This window comes from Nuphar pumila, chromosome 1 (assembly GCF_984573655.1).
Source record: "Nuphar pumila chromosome 1, dmNupPumi1.hap1.1, whole genome shotgun sequence".
Taxonomy (NCBI): Eukaryota; Viridiplantae; Streptophyta; class Magnoliopsida; order Nymphaeales; family Nymphaeaceae; genus Nuphar; species Nuphar pumila.
Window position 1 is genome coordinate 3,363,564 of NC_143249.1, and position 18,408 is coordinate 3,381,971.

Consider the following 18,408-nt stretch of genomic DNA (forward strand, 5'->3'; position numbering starts at 1 on the left):
GGTAAATGACCCAAAAAAACAGAGCTTGAAGTGTCTAAGCTTGTTCATTCTTGTGGCAAGCCGAGCCAAGTTTGAGCTTATAATGAGGGCGAACTAAAGAAGCCAAGTTTGGGCTGTCATGTTTACAAGATTGTGGGAAAATGCATTGTTTTAGAACTAGGACAGTAAATTAATTTTAACTTTAAACCTGTTGCTTGCAAACCAAATGCTTTAATCTTTTTTTTTTTTTTTTTGAGTGAAACCAAATGCTTTAGTCAGTTTCATATTACACTCTAAATGATCCTAAAATATATTTATAACTACACTTACTTAAACGGAGTCGAGCCACACCAAACACTTATAGTTCATGTTCAGCTTGCCGACCCTATTTTAGGGGTTTAGCTCCTACTTAACAATCACCACCACCACCATAGTCCTCATCATCATCATCACCATCACCATCACCATCACCATCACCATCACTGGCAGTGAGTAAAGATCGTCAGGAGTCCCTCTCACGAAGCATTAACATCATCCATCACCTTTATGAAGATAATGATCTCCCATCTCCTTGGAAGAGGGAGGGATGAAAGTGAGCAAGTAGTTAAAACTAGGAGCCTAAAATAGTAATGCTTCAAACTCGTATGAAGGCATCATCTGTTTTGCCAAATTTGGAAACCACAAGTAAACACGCACACATGAAAAGAATAAAAAAGAGCGACAAAACGGAGAAAAGAAAAACCATAGGCTTTTATTTTAAACGCACTGCACTCCCTCCACTCACCCACGTCCTCTATGACACGTGGCGGAACCCCGAAGTAGCAGTCGCCCCGTCTCAGAAAAATAGAGGCGTTCATTGTACATCTCCACCGTTGATCTTAAGAGATAGACGGCCGTCAAATGAGTGGGGACCACGTGAGCGAGTTCAACGGTGGATGCATGCCCACAAGCAATGGACGGCTCTGATTTGATCTGCGTCTCGGGCCTTCCCGCCTTAAACCCAACAAAGTCAGATGGAGGCTTACGAGAGAAATACGAAAAGGTCCACGTATTTCTTACACACACGTGGAAGCAATTTATTGGGTAGACGGCAGCGTATACGGCGATTAACCGAGAGTGGGGGCGTTTTATGTGGCCTCGGATTCCGTGCTCTGGACCTGACCGCTACAGGTTTCTGGTTTTCAGGAGCGGTTTTCGGGCAAGGGAGAGTGAAAACCGCTGATCTCCCACCCCTATAAAAGCGAACCCTCAGTCTCAGACGCCAAACGAGAGAGAGAGAGAGAGAGAGGACGGAGAGAGCGGCCATTCCCGACGACAATCGGAAGGTAACGTCGGGATCTGAGGCTTCCGACGAATCTCCGGCGGGAGATCGCCGGGTTCTTCCTCCTCCTCCTCCGTTTGGATCTGACGAAATTTCGATCTCTTTCGTGCTTCTTTGCTTCAGATCCCTATCTCAGAGAATAGATCGTTGCGCGTAGCGTTTTTTCTAGGGTTTCAGGGATGGGAAGGGGGAAGATCGTGATCAGGAGGATCGACAACTCGACGAGCCGGCAGGTGACGTTCTCGAAGCGGAGGAACGGCTTGCTGAAGAAGGCGAGAGAGTTAGCTATCCTCTGCGACGCCGATGTAGGCCTCATCATCTTCTCCAGCACGGGGAGGCTCTACGATTTCGCTAGTTCCAGGTCAGTGAGATCCTGAACGATTTCGTGATTTCGTTCTTCTTTTAGCTGTTCGTTCCTTGTCTTTATATCATAATTAAATATGATCGTCTTTTTTCCGTTGCGTTTGGATCCGATATTCTTTTGTTCATGATCATATCGTGTGCTTAGTGCTTAGAACTAGATTTTTTATTTGTGTTTCGTGTATGATCCTCATTCCGTCGTTTTATTTTGATCCTTGTGGACTTTGTAAATTTATATTTCTCCGATTTCCCATTAGCAGTGTTTGTGTGAGTCAATTGAGTTTGAGAAATGATCTTTTCTTCCGAACAGTGTTGGAGAAATTATTGATTTTTTTTCCTTTTCTCTCTCTCTCTCTCATGTTAGACCTGAAATAGGTAAGAACCGTAGAAACACGGCGATTCTTTTTCTTGATTCGTTTGCACTTTTTCTCTCCGAGTTTATTAGATTAAATTTTGTGTGGAACTTGTGAATTTACTTTTCTGATTATGCCTTTAGCAGTGCTTGTGCGGGTCTAGTTAGTTGAATAAATTTTTTTAAATGTTGCAGTAAATTGTTTTTTGAATGAACGCAGTAGTGACTCTCTCTCTCTCTCTCTCTCTCTCTCTATATATATATATATATATATATATATGTGTGTGTGTGTGTGTGTGTGTGTGTGTGTGTGTGTGTGTGTGTGTGTGTGTGTTTAAACCTGAGTAGCACAGGAGGCTTATAGATAAAACCTTAGAAAGACGCGTAATTTTCTCTTTTTCTTCTGTCCTCCGTTCCCTTGCGCTAGCTCCGAGTTTATATTTTAGATTAAAAAGATGCATAGAGAAGCATATAATGGAGATATTAAATCGATGACGTATTAATTAGTGGCCTCACATCGGGAGCAGATACTAGGTTTTCATGGCAACTGTTTCTTGTATTGATTCTGATTGAGAGAACGTGTAGATTATCTGAAGATTACTTCAATGAACTTAGAGAAGAATTGTTGACGCAATAAATGTGAAGAGGGTAATATAGGATGAGTTTTGGATGGCAATAGAGATAATTTTGAGACGAAGATGAAAATATTCTGGTTTTGGTGGACACCTAAATATTCAATATTAGGAAGCAGAAGAACCTAGGAATAATAGATTCGAGGTGGGGGAGAAGTTGCAATGTGATCTTTTTCATAACTATAGTTTATTGAATCTGTCAGAACTCAACCATGAAAAATCTGACAACTCATTTTTTCACATGTTATTCTCGGTCACACTTTGTTCATCCTGAGACAGTTTAAACTCTGAAAAAGCTGCAACCCAACCCTTTTGGGACATGGAATTCTTTTTTTTCTCTTTTCTAGAATGACACTTCTTGACAGAGGGATCCCACTTTGATATGAAGTTCCAAATCTCTCTTTGTGCATCCTCCATTTTATCTTTGCGTGGGTTGCAGTAGAGGGTAGATCAGGTTCAAGTGTGAAACGTGTGAATGCACACAATTAATGTGCTGCTGCACCCGATCACCCACCATCTTTGGAATACAGCCTGTCAGCTGAAAGGCGGATCAGGTGCAATTATATTGCACACTTTGAGTGGGACGCTGCTGCGCCTGAGTGCCCTCCATCTTTGGAATACGGCCTGTCTGCTGTGGGGGTCAACAGAAGATGAAATGCGGATCAGCATGCAATGTGATTATACCTGATCTGTCAGCTGCGGGGCCCAACAGCATATGGTGGGTGATCAGGTGCAGCACCACACCAAATGTGTGCAATCACGTTGCGCCTAATCCTCCCTCCTGCTGTCCTATGCGTAATTCTTTACAATTTTGTATATATGGAGGAGGAGACGATGATAGAGCCTCAATAAAAGTTGGCGAGTCATCTAAGAGAGGAAATCTGCATCGTTCTCAATATCATTCAACGCGTCAATTAATTCAAGATGCGTGCTATGGTACACAATATTAGCTTGAATGTTGACGTAGATCCCACCTAGACATGGTTCCATCGCTGTGAGTTATTTTATCTGATAATGTGGATGCATGACCCTTAGTCGTGCAAGGGTGGTCGTCTCTGTGTTGCATGTGCTGGCTTTGTCCTTTCTGCCGTGAAGATACCTGGAGATTCTCTTTGTCTATTTCTCGTCTGGTGCTTTATATATATTTTAAGATATTCCTGGAATTTTAAACGCTCTTGGTCACTATCGAGCGATCTTTTGGGCATTACCAACAGGTAAAACATTTCGATTTCGGCATAAGCTCACATGCATCAGCCCAACATCCTTTAATTAACCACTTCGGTAATCAGTTTCACTGACGGTTTATCTTAATCTGATCAATGTGCTACATGAGGAAACCTACTCAATAGCTACAGATTCCGGTGCATTCCTAAGCCTACATTCTTCACTCTCTAAACATTCCGTTGCCGTGTAAGAGCAGTGACTCCAACAATAGGAAAGTCTGCAAGACCTGTGGGGAATAATCATTATAAGATGCTTTACTCGTCATAAAAGAAGATTCCCATGTTTTAGGGTTCTTCAGGGCACTTCTTCCATTTTTCATCTACATGTTTCATCAATTCATGATCATATATAGCTAGCCATCTGCAGTGTGCATCTTTTGTTCCGGTTGATCTCGTTATTCAAATACTTATTATGATTTTCTGAAATGGCAGATGGAGATGTTAATCTGAAAACTTTTATTTATCAATAACTTCAGTTTAACCTTAATTTGAGAAACACATTGTCCCAATAAAAAATATTTAGTATTTCGGCATCAGCCATAAGCATTTCTTTAACTTATCTCAAGGATTGAGACAAGGTGACCCCTTGTCACCGCTTCTCTTCCTCATCGTCATGGAGACTCTCTCTTCCATGATTGAATCGTTTATTGGGGTTGATTTATTTTATGGTGTGGAATTGCTGGCCTTCTCCAAATTTTCTCCATCCTCTTGGCCGATGATATTCTTATATTTGGCCAAGCTAGTGAATCAAACATCACAAACTTATGAGTTTTTCAGTACATATTTTCTGAGTCATATGGACTTTCAATCAATGGCCTAAAAACATGTTTTGTCCCATTTAATGAGGTCGGTAGGGTTGGCTTGTTTGCATCAACACTCTTTGGTTGCTAAATTGACAATCTCTCACTTAAGTACCTTGGTTTGCCCCTTCACCAAGGTGTAAGATTGAACTCTTGGGTTGGATTCAACCTCACCATCGCAAGGCGGGTCACGCTTATGAAGCATGTCCTTACTAGCTATTTCCTACACTTTGTGCAAATCTTCCACATTCCAAGTAAGACAAGGAAGAAAATCAATAGTCTTTCAAACATTTATTTGGTCCGAGGTTGAAAAAGAAAAAATGCAGTTAGTCTCTTGAGAGATCATCACTCGCTCTAAAGAGGAGGGTGAATTGGGAATTCAAGAGGTTGGATGATGGAACAAAGCTCTATTGTTCAAATGGCTTTGGATGACTCTCACTCTTGACAAACCGTGGGTGTGCATTTTCAAAAGTAAATATGGTCTCCATGGCTAGCTATGGGAGGGGAGTAGTGGTCATAAATGGGTTAATGGATCCAAAATTTGGAAGGGGCTGATAAAACTTATTCTCGAGTTTATTGTTGTCATCCATGTGTCTTTTGGTGATGGTTCAAACACTCAGTTTTAGAAGGATGCATGGCATGAAGATGAGTGTTTGAAGGATCTCTATCCCGCACTCTATTGGGTTGCACGGAGAAAAGAAGAACTCATTTCTTTATTTTGGAACCCGCAATATGATTGAAAAATACAACTATGTAGCAATCCATCGCCCAATGTCTTTGATGAATGGATGAGTCTTATGAAGGATTTGTCGTTCCTAAAGCCCAAGGATTCAATAGATACTTTGCATTGGAAGCACTCTTCTAATGGCAACTTTACCATGGAATCATGCTATCGTATGCTTGGTCCCCCAAACGTACTTTGGATGCCTATCAAAGCCTTGTGGAACATCACATATTCAGTTTGAGGATCTATTATTAGGATCTATTATTGCATGGCTAATTCTACATAATAAGCTTCCCACTCATCATGTGCTTATATATATCAAGAGGCATTTACATTACAAGCATAAGTTTATTATGTAGAAAGGAGGAAGAATCATCTTTACACCTCTTTTGGGAATGCGAATATGCTAGAGAATGTTTCAAATTGATTTGGCAATCAATTGCCCCACAATGGGAGACACCAAAAAATCTGAGAGATGTCCTCATTGACTCATATTTTCAAAATTGGGGGCAGAAATTCATCTTTGCTTGGCAGTGCTTTATCCTTATTCTATGGCAACTCTTATGGCTGCATCGAAACAATAGAGTGCACATGGAAGTCAGCCACCATCACACCATCATTGCTAAAGCTGCACTTCGGAAACTTCTTATTCGTTGTAGAATCAAATGGGTTGACCTGAATATTCCATTCTTGCATGTCTTGCGGTCTTCTTTGCTTTCAGAATGAGTGACATCTCGGCACTCCATGTTGAAATACTTCCTATCTGAAATGAAATGAAACTATATTTTTCTCTCAAAAATAAAAAAGATTTAGTGCACGATAGGCACAAGATTTGACCACATTGGATTGATCTCAATCGTAAAGTCCAAAAGAGTAAAGCTATTGGTCAATGGGATTAAGGACAATATATGGATCATAGTAGGCCACGGTGGTTCTAAGCATTGACTTATAGATTCCACCCTTGGGACGTGCGACCCTTCCCCCTCCCGAGGAACACAAAATTATGAGTTTGCACGTAATAGGTCATTTGTTCCTTGGTCCAACATTTTAGGCCGACTTTGGATCTTAGTTTGTCGAAGTAATAGGTGTAGTTAACATCAAAAAAATCTCATTTAACGTCTTTAGGGCATCAAATTTCAATATAAAAGCTGAAAGGCCTTTACATTATTAGACTTGTTTGTATGTGGTACATTGGCCAAAAGTTGTAAGGATTCCTCCATAAGTTATTCAAATTATGCTTGAACCATTGACCGCTTTCAGTTTTTAGCGTGAATAATAAAAATGTTTTAATAAGAGAAAATTGCAATTAAAATTAACTCTGCTGGTTTTAATTTGGCATTTTCGGAAAGGCTTACTCTTGTCAAGCATGTTCTATCTAGCCTTATATTATATTTTGTTCAAATATTTTCAATTCTCCAAAAACAAGAAAAATAATTAATAAAGCCCTTCAAGTGTTCTTATGGTCGGGAAAGGCGCATAAGAAAAAAATGCATCTAGCATCTTGAGATCTTATTACTAGACCCAAGGATGGTGGCAGATTAAGAGTTAGAGAGTTTGGGAGATGAAATGAAAGTCTTCTAATAAAGTGGCTTTGGTGCATAATGTGCTTGGAAAAACATTGGGTGAATGTTCTAAGAGAAAAATATGCTTTGAAGGGCTAGCCTTGGGAACGGTTAGGGGGGTCAAAATGGACTTGTGGTTTGGGCTTTTGGAAAGGTCTAGTGAAGCTATTATCTATCCTCTTACAATCTATTCATGTTCAATTATGAAATGATGAAAGAACACATTTTTTGAAAGATGCTTGGTGTGTTGAAGGTTGTCTTAAGGATGTTTTTTTGTCCTTATATTGGATTGCTAAAGGCAAGGAGAAGGTCATTTCTCATTTTTGGGACATTCAATTCGGATGAAAAAATCAGCTTAGAAGGAACCCATCTCCTATTGTATTTGAGGAATGAGTTTGTCTCATGCGATTGTTGGAAGCTCGAAGACCGAATAACTCCATCGATTCTTTACTTTAGAATCATTATGAGGATAGCTCTTTCTCAATTTCATCATGTTATCATATGCTTGACCCCCTCCTATAGTTTCATGGATTCCTATGGTAGCCCTATGAGATTTTGCCTACCCCTTTAGGGGTTCTTTTATTGATCTTAGAGAAGTGTCTTTTATTAAATCAAAGAACAACAAGATATTATTTGCGTGAAGATGTTATGTGCTCATTATTTGAATGGATGTTTGGATGAAAAGGAACAAAAAGAGACATTTGGAATCTCATTTGCCTTGTAAGGTGATTGCCAAAGCTGCCTTGTGGGAGTTGCAGCAAATAATTGCCTTTAAATGGCTGAATTTGTGTAAACATTTTCTCTTATCTCTTGACACTGTTATGTAGTTTATGTAGATTGACTCTTCGTCAATCCTAATATAACTTCTATTTGCTGAATTGGTTGAATTATTTTTCTTAAAAAAAAAGGTTTTAATATTCACTTGCCTGTTGTAACATGTTATTTATTAACTATTTTCATTTGATTTCTCTCTCTCTCTCTCATATATATCTCACTCCATAATCATATAGTGAAATTCTATGATGGAAGCCCTTTTTACTAATCTCAAACCTGCTCCTTGCTTTACTTTTGCAAAAGATCATGTGGAAACACAAAGCTTTCCATTCACCAAGTTGCTCCTACACCTAATGGAGGAGGGCTTGTTTTTAAGATCAGATATTTAGAAGTCTGTTAAGGGACTAAGATTTGTTGGTGAGAAATGAGAAATGGGTCCAAAAAAATGGATGCAAATGCCTTATAGAAGGTCCATTTAGGCATCTCCGAAAGTGGATGAGAGATCAAGGCCTAGGAGAGCTTTTGGAAGAAACAAATAGGACAAGAGGTCTTTTCTGTTGGATGTATTGTTTCAACACTTGCTTTGTTCTGTTATGATATGAATGTGTTTGAAATGGGGACTTGGCCTATGGATTAGGAGAAAGAACCATATACTCTATTTCGATGGGTGATTCCATGACGTGCAAAAAACCTTTAATTCACCTTTCGGATGAAGGGAAAGAGGAAGGTTGCTTTTGACGTGTTTGAATATGGAGCATTAGCATGTGTCATTCATTTTGTGTGAAGATAATTAGAAAATTGCTCAGTAGAGAAAGGCAAATAAGATCTAGTGTTATGTTCGAATAATGGAATGATGGATTTTTCAACAAGTCTTATAGACCGATCAGAGATATATAAGCTTCTTGGGAGAATTCATTCGTCAAATAGGACATATGTGTCCTAAAAGGCAAATAATTCTTTCATCTTCTTTAGCCAATTTATTCGCTATGCCATGTTTCTTTTCTAGCTCTTTAATGAATATACTTTGAAGATGTACCTTGATTCCTAATGCTTATCGAACTAGTCAAGCTCCTTAATGCCTAAAAAGACAAGAGTGATAGTGTGCCTAGTTAAAATATATTCCCAATGAGCTATAAGAGAATGCAGGTTTTTAGCGATTTTGTTAATCAAGTGAATTGTTGATAACAAAAGTGTCACATTCGAAGACACTCTCGAATACTTGATTCATTCATTAGAAGGGTTGGTCCCACTCGAACCGCTAGAAGAATAGGCCTTGCATATTTCCCAACTTACTGTTGGAAGAATCTTTTTTAGTTTTCTATGCCATCAAGTAGAAATTCCCAAACACACACACACACATCTATATATATAGTCACCAGAATATGAGAACTGAAATATGAGAACTAGAATATCACAAATAGAAATATGGGAATTTTCAACATTTTTTTTTTGCAAATCCAACCATGTAGATGTGTCCAACGTGGTAAATTTGCAAGAATCAATTGTTGGATTGTGTCTTTGATGAAAAAATATAAATTTTTAATGCTTGAATATTTATGAAGATTTATTATAAAAAAAATGCATTTCCCAACATACTGCTTGAATATTTATGAAGGGATAAATAATAGGGTCCGTTCATCTCTCTTGGCCACATTGTCTCGACTTGTCATGGGTTGACTTGTGACTCAGCTAGGTCATGACAACTTTATTATATATAGGGTTTATATTTGGTTCAAGCGATTGTACTTACAATCTAGATTGAATCTTATGATACAGGTTGTTTTGACACAATCTAACCTCATAGATGTGTTTAACATGCTTGATTTAATAGGAATTTGATTCTTTGATCATGTTTTTTCAACCAAAAAATATGTTTTTATGAGTAAAAAAAATTGATGCCTTCAGTCATTGATTTTTGGATCATAAAAAAAAACAGTATACAGGCGGGATTCTGATGATCCAAAAGTTTGTTTTCACTAAAAAAAACATGTACATCACATCTATGGTGTTCGATGTGAATAAAAAAGCCAAACAAGGGAGTTCCACCCAATTTGCTAGGCCATTTGCACATACAAATGATTGCAGCAAATCTTAACCCATATATATAGGAAAAATATACAATAGTTTTGTACCATGATACCATACGGTGTATCTAGCTACCAAATGGTAAATCTAACTTTACAAATGTGTGTAACATTGTTTATTTATGTTAAACGGTTTTATCATGTCTAATACACTACAAGATTCTATTTCTAAATAGTGAAAATCAACAACTCACAATTCCTGAAAATAAGAGCAGTTTAAAAATGGTATAAAACATCATTTTCAAGAAGACATGAAAATAATCAATAGAGCATATTAAACATGATTCAAGGGTTAGATTTTTCTTTTGGAGCTTAGATCTATGTAAATCAAGTATGAAACGCCACAAGCTATGACAATACAATGCCACCATGGCACCTAGAGAGAACTAAATATATTAGGCTCCATATTTTTGTTTTACCCCATAGTTGGAAGTGTTTTATGATAGATCTAAACCATTAAATGTGTTTAGCATGCTCGATTTAGTGAGAATTGACTCTTGAATCATATTTTTTTGATGAAAATATATATTATGAGTTGAGAAAATTTGATGCCTTCATAGCCATTGATTTTGAATCACCAGAAAAACATGTATACAAGTTAGATTCTGGTGATCCAAAAGCTGGTTCCCACTAAAAAAACCTATAGATCACATCTATGGTGTTAGATGTGAGAAAAATACCAAAAAACTACGATGTTGAAGGGGCAGAATAGGTCAAAATGAGAAAATGGGCAGAACGAGCGTTTTCTTTAGATCTTACCATACAGATACATGCTTGATTTTTATAGGAATTGACTCTTGGATTGTCTCATTCCATCATGCAGGTAGGTTTTTACAAGGTTTCAAAATCAATGGTTTAAGATTTTTAAAAATATTTTTGCTTAAAAAACACTATCCAAGTATTGTTTCCTAGAAAATCTACCATGTTAAGCACATCTATAGGGTCAGATTTGTAAAAAAGAACTCGAAAACATGGGTTTACTTACGGTAGGCTGGTTCCAACTACAAAGGCTGATTCCCATTAAAAAAAAACTATAGATCACATTTATGGTGTTGGATATGAGAAAAAATACCAAAAACTACGATTTTAAAGGGGCAGAACGAGAAAGTGGGCAGAACCAACACATTGCTCATATATATATATATATCAAGAGAGAGAGAGAGAGATGGTAGTTGCCAGCCCCTTTAATAGCTTACCAGGTTTTTAAAGGTTTTTTCATTTTTTTTTTAAATCTTACCATACAAATGTCTTATACATGCTTGATTTTATAGGAACCGACTCTTGGATTGTCTCATTCCGTCATGCAGATAGGTTTTAATAAGGTTTCAAAATCAATGGTCTAAGATTTTTCTAAATATTTTTCACTTAAAAATCATATTTTTTTATTAAAAAAACATTATCTAAGTATTGTTTCCTAGAAAATTGACCTTGTCAAACACATATATAGGGTCAAATTTATAAAAAACAACTTGAAAACACAGGTTTGCTTGCGATAGGATGTCAGTAGGCTAAAAAAGTAGTAGGTAACTACCATTCTCTCTCTGTAACGCCCTAGATTTTCAAAACAAAACTTTGTCGAAAATTAATGATTTTTTATTATTTGTAGCGAAATTTATAAAAAGCTTAGCAGCGAAAATAGATGATAGTTAGTCGTCAGTTTTAGAAGATGCCGGACAAAGTCACTGGTATGTGGCCAATCACTCATTGTCCACCAAAATATTTCATTTAAGAAAACCAAAATGAGTTATTTATTACAAACAGTACTGATTGGTAAAGTAGTACTAGATAAAACTGGGTTTGTAAACAAAATATCCAATACAGTCTAGAGAAACCCAGGATCTCGATGTCACCCTGGTCTGCATATCACACTGCAGGTTTAGTACCTGTATCCCCCATAAAACGGGGTCAGAACCATTTCTGGTCTGGTAAAAAAATAATTCAATTCTAATAAATATAATACTTTGAAAGGATAAAAAGTTATTTCAGAGCCACAATTAAAAACATCATAGCTTAAGTCTCCATGACTTAGCGTATTGATATCCCATTAAACGAAGCAGGAGCTCCTCGAGCTTAGCTTAGCTATGGAGATACAATTTGGGTCTCTTGCCCGATCAGTCCAACAGTGTATCAAGATCAATACCTTATACAAGGTGATGTATGAGTAACACTAACACACATTCATTCATTCATCATTGTACCTATAGTTAATGTATTATTTTGATAATTATGAGTTCAACCCCTAGTACGTGGGAGAACATAACTTTGTCATTAAATGAAGTCATTTGCGTGTTTATTATGCTATGTATTTTTATATGCCCATAGGCCTGAGTGACCCCGTCCATAGTGGGACAACAATTTTCATGCCGAAATAAACCATATTAGGCTGGTTCAGATGCACCCTTCTACTATAGTAGCAGGGTTCAATCCCTAGATCTTAAGGATAACTTGATTTTCTAACCTCTGAGTGATAGGAGACCGACTAATCTCTTTGGTTCATAATATCATGTATGTCACTCAAGGTGGTATCATCATCGTCTATCTCGATGAGCATAAAGTCCTGAAGGGGACGAGAAAATCTTTCTTATTAGGATGTTGAGTGTCACATAGGCAATCCAGTGCATTTTGTGCAAAAAGGAATATGAACTCAACCCCACTCATTTTTTTGAAGCACGGGCCAATTCTTGTGTGGTCTGTGACAACTTTTATGTTTTATTCATATACATGCAAACATCACTCTTGGTGTCTACGACATTCACGAGCGCTTCATCCCTTGCGGGAGGACAACCAACTCTGGCACAATGGCGCTTACGGGTATTATTATTATACAATATTTCACAGAGACATGTATCGACAAGGATCACTTTGGATCGACTGCTCGGGCTATTTAGCCACATCGAGCACTGGCTTAACAAGGCGCAACAACTACTTTAGTGCATCTGTCCTTACGAGTATGGTGCCCTTGAAGGCAAAAATGGAATGAGCTTTCTAGACAGGATTCTAACAATGGGGGCATCATTGTGTCATTCATACTATCTTAGGTACGTATTTTGCCAAAAAATTCGGCAACATCTCTCATGTTTAACATGAAAAACACGACGTCCCTTTTAGCTCAGATAGCATATTGTTAAAAATTTTGGCAGGATCTTCCCTATTTAATGGAAAAAATACGACGTTCCTTTTAGCTCAGAGTGCATCTTGTAAAAAAATTTGGCAACATCTCTTCTTTTTAACGAGAAAATCACTACATTCATTTTTTGATAGATGTGCACCGTTGGGCATACTTTGCATCTTCCATGGTTTATTGAAAACCTAGGCCTTAGTTTGGCCATAAGCGGGTGACTTAAATGTTTACGTAAATACAGTTTTGCACAAATCCAAAACCTTTTCAATAGGGGCTTCTTCGCCAAGCAATATTTTGAATAAGACAAGGCATTTGAAATTGCTTTGGCGATAAAGATTAGTCACCATTTGTACGCTTATTATAACATAATTACATTTAATAAAAGCAGGAACCAGTGCACACATAATAACGCGATGATAAAGTAAAGTGCATAAAGCAAGACCCGATGAATGAAACCATACATTGGGCTAAGTAAAGTGCGTAAGGCCCGATAAATGAAACCATGCATTGCGCTAAGTAAATTACGTAAAGCAACATATATGTATATTTGTACATATATATAGTGAATAGAGAAATAGTCGCAAGGATACGAGCATGGTCACTGAAGCAAGCTTGTGGTGCCTTAGAGGGCATAAACCAAGGACTAAGACCCTATGACACTTAATTCATCACAAATATTGAGCGATAGTCGCAAGGGTATGCGTGTGAACACTAAAGCAAGCTTGCAGTGCCCTAGAGGGTGTAAACCAATGACTAATATCCTATGACACTTAATTCATCGTAAATATCAAGCGTTAGTCACAAGGGTACGCGCATGAACACTGAAGCTAACTTGCGGATAGCGTACAAACCTACCAAAATTTGGTGTACGGTAAGAAAAATTCTATCATACAAGACAGTTAATCCACTAAATAACTTGAAAGAGAGAGGATGGCATGCAAACCTACCAAAATTTGGCAGTGGTGACTCAGCGCAGCGTAGAGACACTCTTAGGTCATGTCTAGCACGTCCTTACGTTTGGTACGATAACAACCAAGAGCATCTCATGCAGAACTTGTCGGCGCGATGAAACAAAGAGGTATAGGCCAAAAATGGATTTGGACCTAGTTTAGGTCCAATTGGGTTCAAACCTACTTCAAGTGGGCTAAACTAGGTCAGATGGGTTGGACCCTAGTCAAGAAAAAGATAGAGGAGGTCAAGCTATCAAGACCAAAGTGTTTTAACTCAATTGGGTTCAATCCAGGTCAGGTAGATACAAGCTTACCTTAAGTAGGTTTGATCTAGGTCAAGTGGGCTTGACCTTGGCTAAGACCTAAAACACAAGAAGGGAGAGAAAATTAAACCTAGTAGGTCAAGTGGTTTGACCCAAGTGGGCTTGATCTAGGCTAGGCAAGCTCAAGTTCATCTCAAGTGGGCTTGGTCTAAGTCAACTAGGCTTAACCTAATCTAGAACCAAGAGAGAGAGAAGAGAAACAAAGGTGGGGGATGATTTTCTAAGGGGGGTCTCCTCTTATTTATAGAAAAATAAATGAATCTTGGATCTGTGTGTGGACTGGGTCTGATCCATTTAGTTCATCTGATCCAAGATCCAAACTTAAGACCAAAGTAACATAATGACACCCATATCTCAGTGGGGCCCACTTGATATTTTTATGAGAGATTTATGTGGGGCCCACAAGATATTTTTGTGAGATATTTATATAGGGCCCGCCAAGTATTTTGTGGGGTCTACACATTTTTAGGGTTTCACCAATATTTTTTGCGAAAACAGTGAATATGCCATTCTTTTCGTCTTGACAAGATGAAGCGGCCTGGCTCTGCAAAATTCTCTAATTTTGCCCCATTGAGTGAGATATAACTCCCTACTGTTTAAGGGTATATCTTTGAGGATATATATGTCCTCAGTATAATTGGCTCTGTGAAATTTCTTTGTTTCACATTCCAGGTTAATACAATAATTTTACATAAAAATAGCTCTTATTTTTATTCAAAATTTTACTAAAAAAAATCGGATCTTACACACACACTCTCTTTATATATATATATATATATATATATATATATATATATATATATATATATATATATATATATATATATATATATATATATATATATATATATATTACTGAGCCAAGTCAACCTATGGTTTGGCTGAGTTATGCCAAAACTCCACTGAGCTGGCCGAGTCAACTATGAATTCTTAGGTCATTCATTGGATTGACCCAGTAAGGGGAACGAGTTGGGCCAAGTCAATTGAGACACCGAGTTGACACCAAGTTTTTAGATACTGATGCAGACCATTTTTTGAGAATCATTTTAAGATAACACAAAATCTTTTTCAATGGTTCCATATGTTCAGTTATAAGTTATTGCATAAATTGTGACACTTATTCACAACAACATAAACCACATTTGGGTGAGTGAAAATAAGATATTTCATCATTCCTACAATATTTCTATATCTAATGGAATCGTCGTACAAATCTCCATCATTCACCAATGAGAGCTTGTTTGGTAGGAGTTGTTAGTGTGCGTCCCCATGTGTTGGGATATTGCAAGTTCAAAACCCAATGGTATGTTGTGTAAATGGTGAGGGTGGGGGTCTTCCTAACCCCAACTTGCCTATAAAACAAAACTCTCCATCATTCATATTTTGCTTGTGATGAAAAGCACTAGGAGTTAATAAGGGCTTACGACCACTCATATTTGTCTTCTTCAAAAGATAAAGAGTGTACTTAAGTATACATAATCTCATATTTTCCTCTATTGACTTCAACACTCCGCCTCAGCCAAGCCTTGAACATCAGCCCTCATATTGTTGAGCCTTGGCTGTCTTGCTTCATTTGATTACAAGAATTATTTCAGCTTGCCAAGATCTTTCATTTTAAATCTTTTGCTCAACACATGTTTAATCTCCTTAATGTGTTCTTCAAAACTACCGATAACAATTATGCCATTCACATAGATAAGCAAAATTGTGATATAACTTTTAGTTCTATGAATGAGTAAAGAGTGATCTATAAAAATCATACTTCTAAATCTCTAAAAATAAGCTCTTGAATCACAACCATATATTGCTCTTTTCAACTTGCATACATAATGAGTCAGGTCATTCTCATTGTAATCAAGAGCCTGCTCAATGTGCAATTTCTCTTGTAGCTCTCCATGAAGAAAATGCATTTTTAACAACCAACTGACTTAATGACCGGTCATAATCAACAATAAGAGATAAGATAATACTTATAGTTCCATCCGGACTACAAAACTAAATGTTTCTTTATTCCTTTGCACTTCTAATTGTTTCTTTCAAACAACTGGGGCCAGCTAGAACATTTTGGGTTAATTGATGAGAACAAATCCTCACTCAACCAAAGCTGATAATATTTTATGCCTTCTTTCAACTATTTATCACATAAATTATATTTGAAGCTAATCTCATAAAAAATTATATAAACTGAATACTTGAATACACATGTTTTTAACGTCATAGCACTTTAAACCTGTATAATCATCAGCATCACCAACAAATTTATATATGTATGGCCCTTGGTTCAAATTTATTTCTCAATGATTTGTATATGGAAACATATCATAGATAAGCATAAGCTCATATAACTGAGATGTTTTCCAAACAAAATGAAATACACAGATTTATTTTTTAAAATTTGCATAGGCAATTTATTTATAACATAAATAGCATAATGAAAGACCTCGTATCATAAACAAATTGGAACATTGATGGTGTGTGTTATTGCTAAAACACTTTCAACAATACGGTGATGTTTTCTTTGAATAATGTTATTTTGCTGTAAGATGTACGGACAAGTCACTCTTTGATTGATCGCATTATTTTTTAGATAACCAATGAATTTCTTTGAACAGCACTCACCTTCACTATCACATTGGAAATTCAAAATAGAAATGGTAAATTGATTTTTGACAATGATATGAAATTTTCTAAAACATTGAACACTTTATGCATATTTTTCACAAAATAAATTTAGGTATAACAAGAACAATCATCAATAAACAAAACATAATGAAAGTTTTGAAGCTATTTTATTCGATGAATTAAAGGGGAGTAGATGGTTTTTAGACAATTGATGACAACTGGGACAAACGCCATCTTACTCATGACATAAATTGAATTAGAATAAACTAATCTCTCAATAAATAGTTAACTACAATGACTTAGACGATTATACCAAAGAGTTTTCTTGTTTGACTCTGACCTACGGAAAAACATAAAGAACTCTATCTACAACTCATGTTTCAAAATTGTACCATCAAACATGGAAGAAGGATCTTTTCTAAAAATGTATATATTTCTCCATCACTCTCCCTCGAGGAACGTTCTTCTTACAAAGATAACAAAACAAAGAAAAAAGTAAAAACAACATGAGTTTGTATCATACACTAGATTTTTTTTATTAGGAACAAAGAATACACTAGGCAAATTAAGAGGACCTAACAAACAAAGAAATAAGCCCATTTTTAGCATGAGTGATGGTATAACCAGTACCATCTCCAATAATAACACTTTCTCTACCATTATATGAAACCAATCTATAATTACAATTATCAGTGTATGATGACACTAATTGGGCAGGGTGCCAAGATGATAGGTGCTTAACTAGTGGCTACCTTACCTTACCTTGGCATAAATTTACTCTCTTAAAACTCATCAAAGCAACAAATTGTTGTTAAATTCAGCAAAGCTCAATATAAGGTTTTAGTAGGAGTTGTGGTACCCTAACCATATGTCACGAGTCTATATAATTCACACAGATAGGTGCTCAACTGGTTGAGGTACCATCTGTGTGAATTGTATATCGAACAAGAAGAAACTCCTGTCATATGGTGTGATAACCTTGAGGCCACATATCTTGCTGCAAATCCAATATTTCATGCTCGTATGAAGCATATTGAAATAACTTTCACTTTGTGTGTGAAAAAAGTAAAAAAGAAAAAGCTTGAAGTCAGGGTTATACATCAAAAGATCAATTAGCATATATTTTAACTAAGCCTTTACCCACATAAAGTTTTGAATCCATTCGAGCCAAGCTCAATCTCACCTTTGGAGAGATGAGCCTGAAAGGGGATGTTGAAGATCAAGGTTCATCCAAGACTCCTTATGACTCCAAGAAACCTCTTCAAGAAAGTTCTCATAGGAGTTCTAATCAGCAAGGTTATCTAATTGAAAGATCTCATATGAGTCCTAATCAAGAAGGTTATCTATATGAATGAATGAATTGTAAAACAACTTGTATGATTGAGAAACTTAAGAGTTCTTGGAATCAGAAAACTCCAAGTTAAAAAGTATTTAGAACAAAATATGTTTAAAAGCTAATTACTATTCATGGCTTGAGAGAGAGAGAGAGAGATTTGGAAGGTGTGCCCTATAAACCATCCAATCCAATGATCTAATAGACAAAAAAAATTCTCAAGATAAGATATGCATGATTAGTTTAAT

The 18,408-nt window shown here is 36.8% G+C and overlaps 1 protein-coding gene across 1 annotated transcript in view; it reads left to right on the forward strand.

Annotated features, from left to right (window-relative positions):
• The first annotated feature begins 1,470 nt into the window (after nucleotides 1-1,470).
• LOC149847705 (MADS-box transcription factor 23-like) overlaps nucleotides 1,471-18,408 on the forward strand; it is a 44,855-nt gene continuing 27,917 nt past the window's right edge. Inside the window, exon 1 of the mRNA XM_089996003.1 lies at nucleotides 1,471-1,661. Within this exon, the coding sequence (XP_089852129.1) occupies nucleotides 1,480-1,661 (182 nt within the window). The 5' untranslated portion in view covers nucleotides 1,471-1,479. The remainder of the gene's footprint in view (nucleotides 1,662-18,408) is intronic.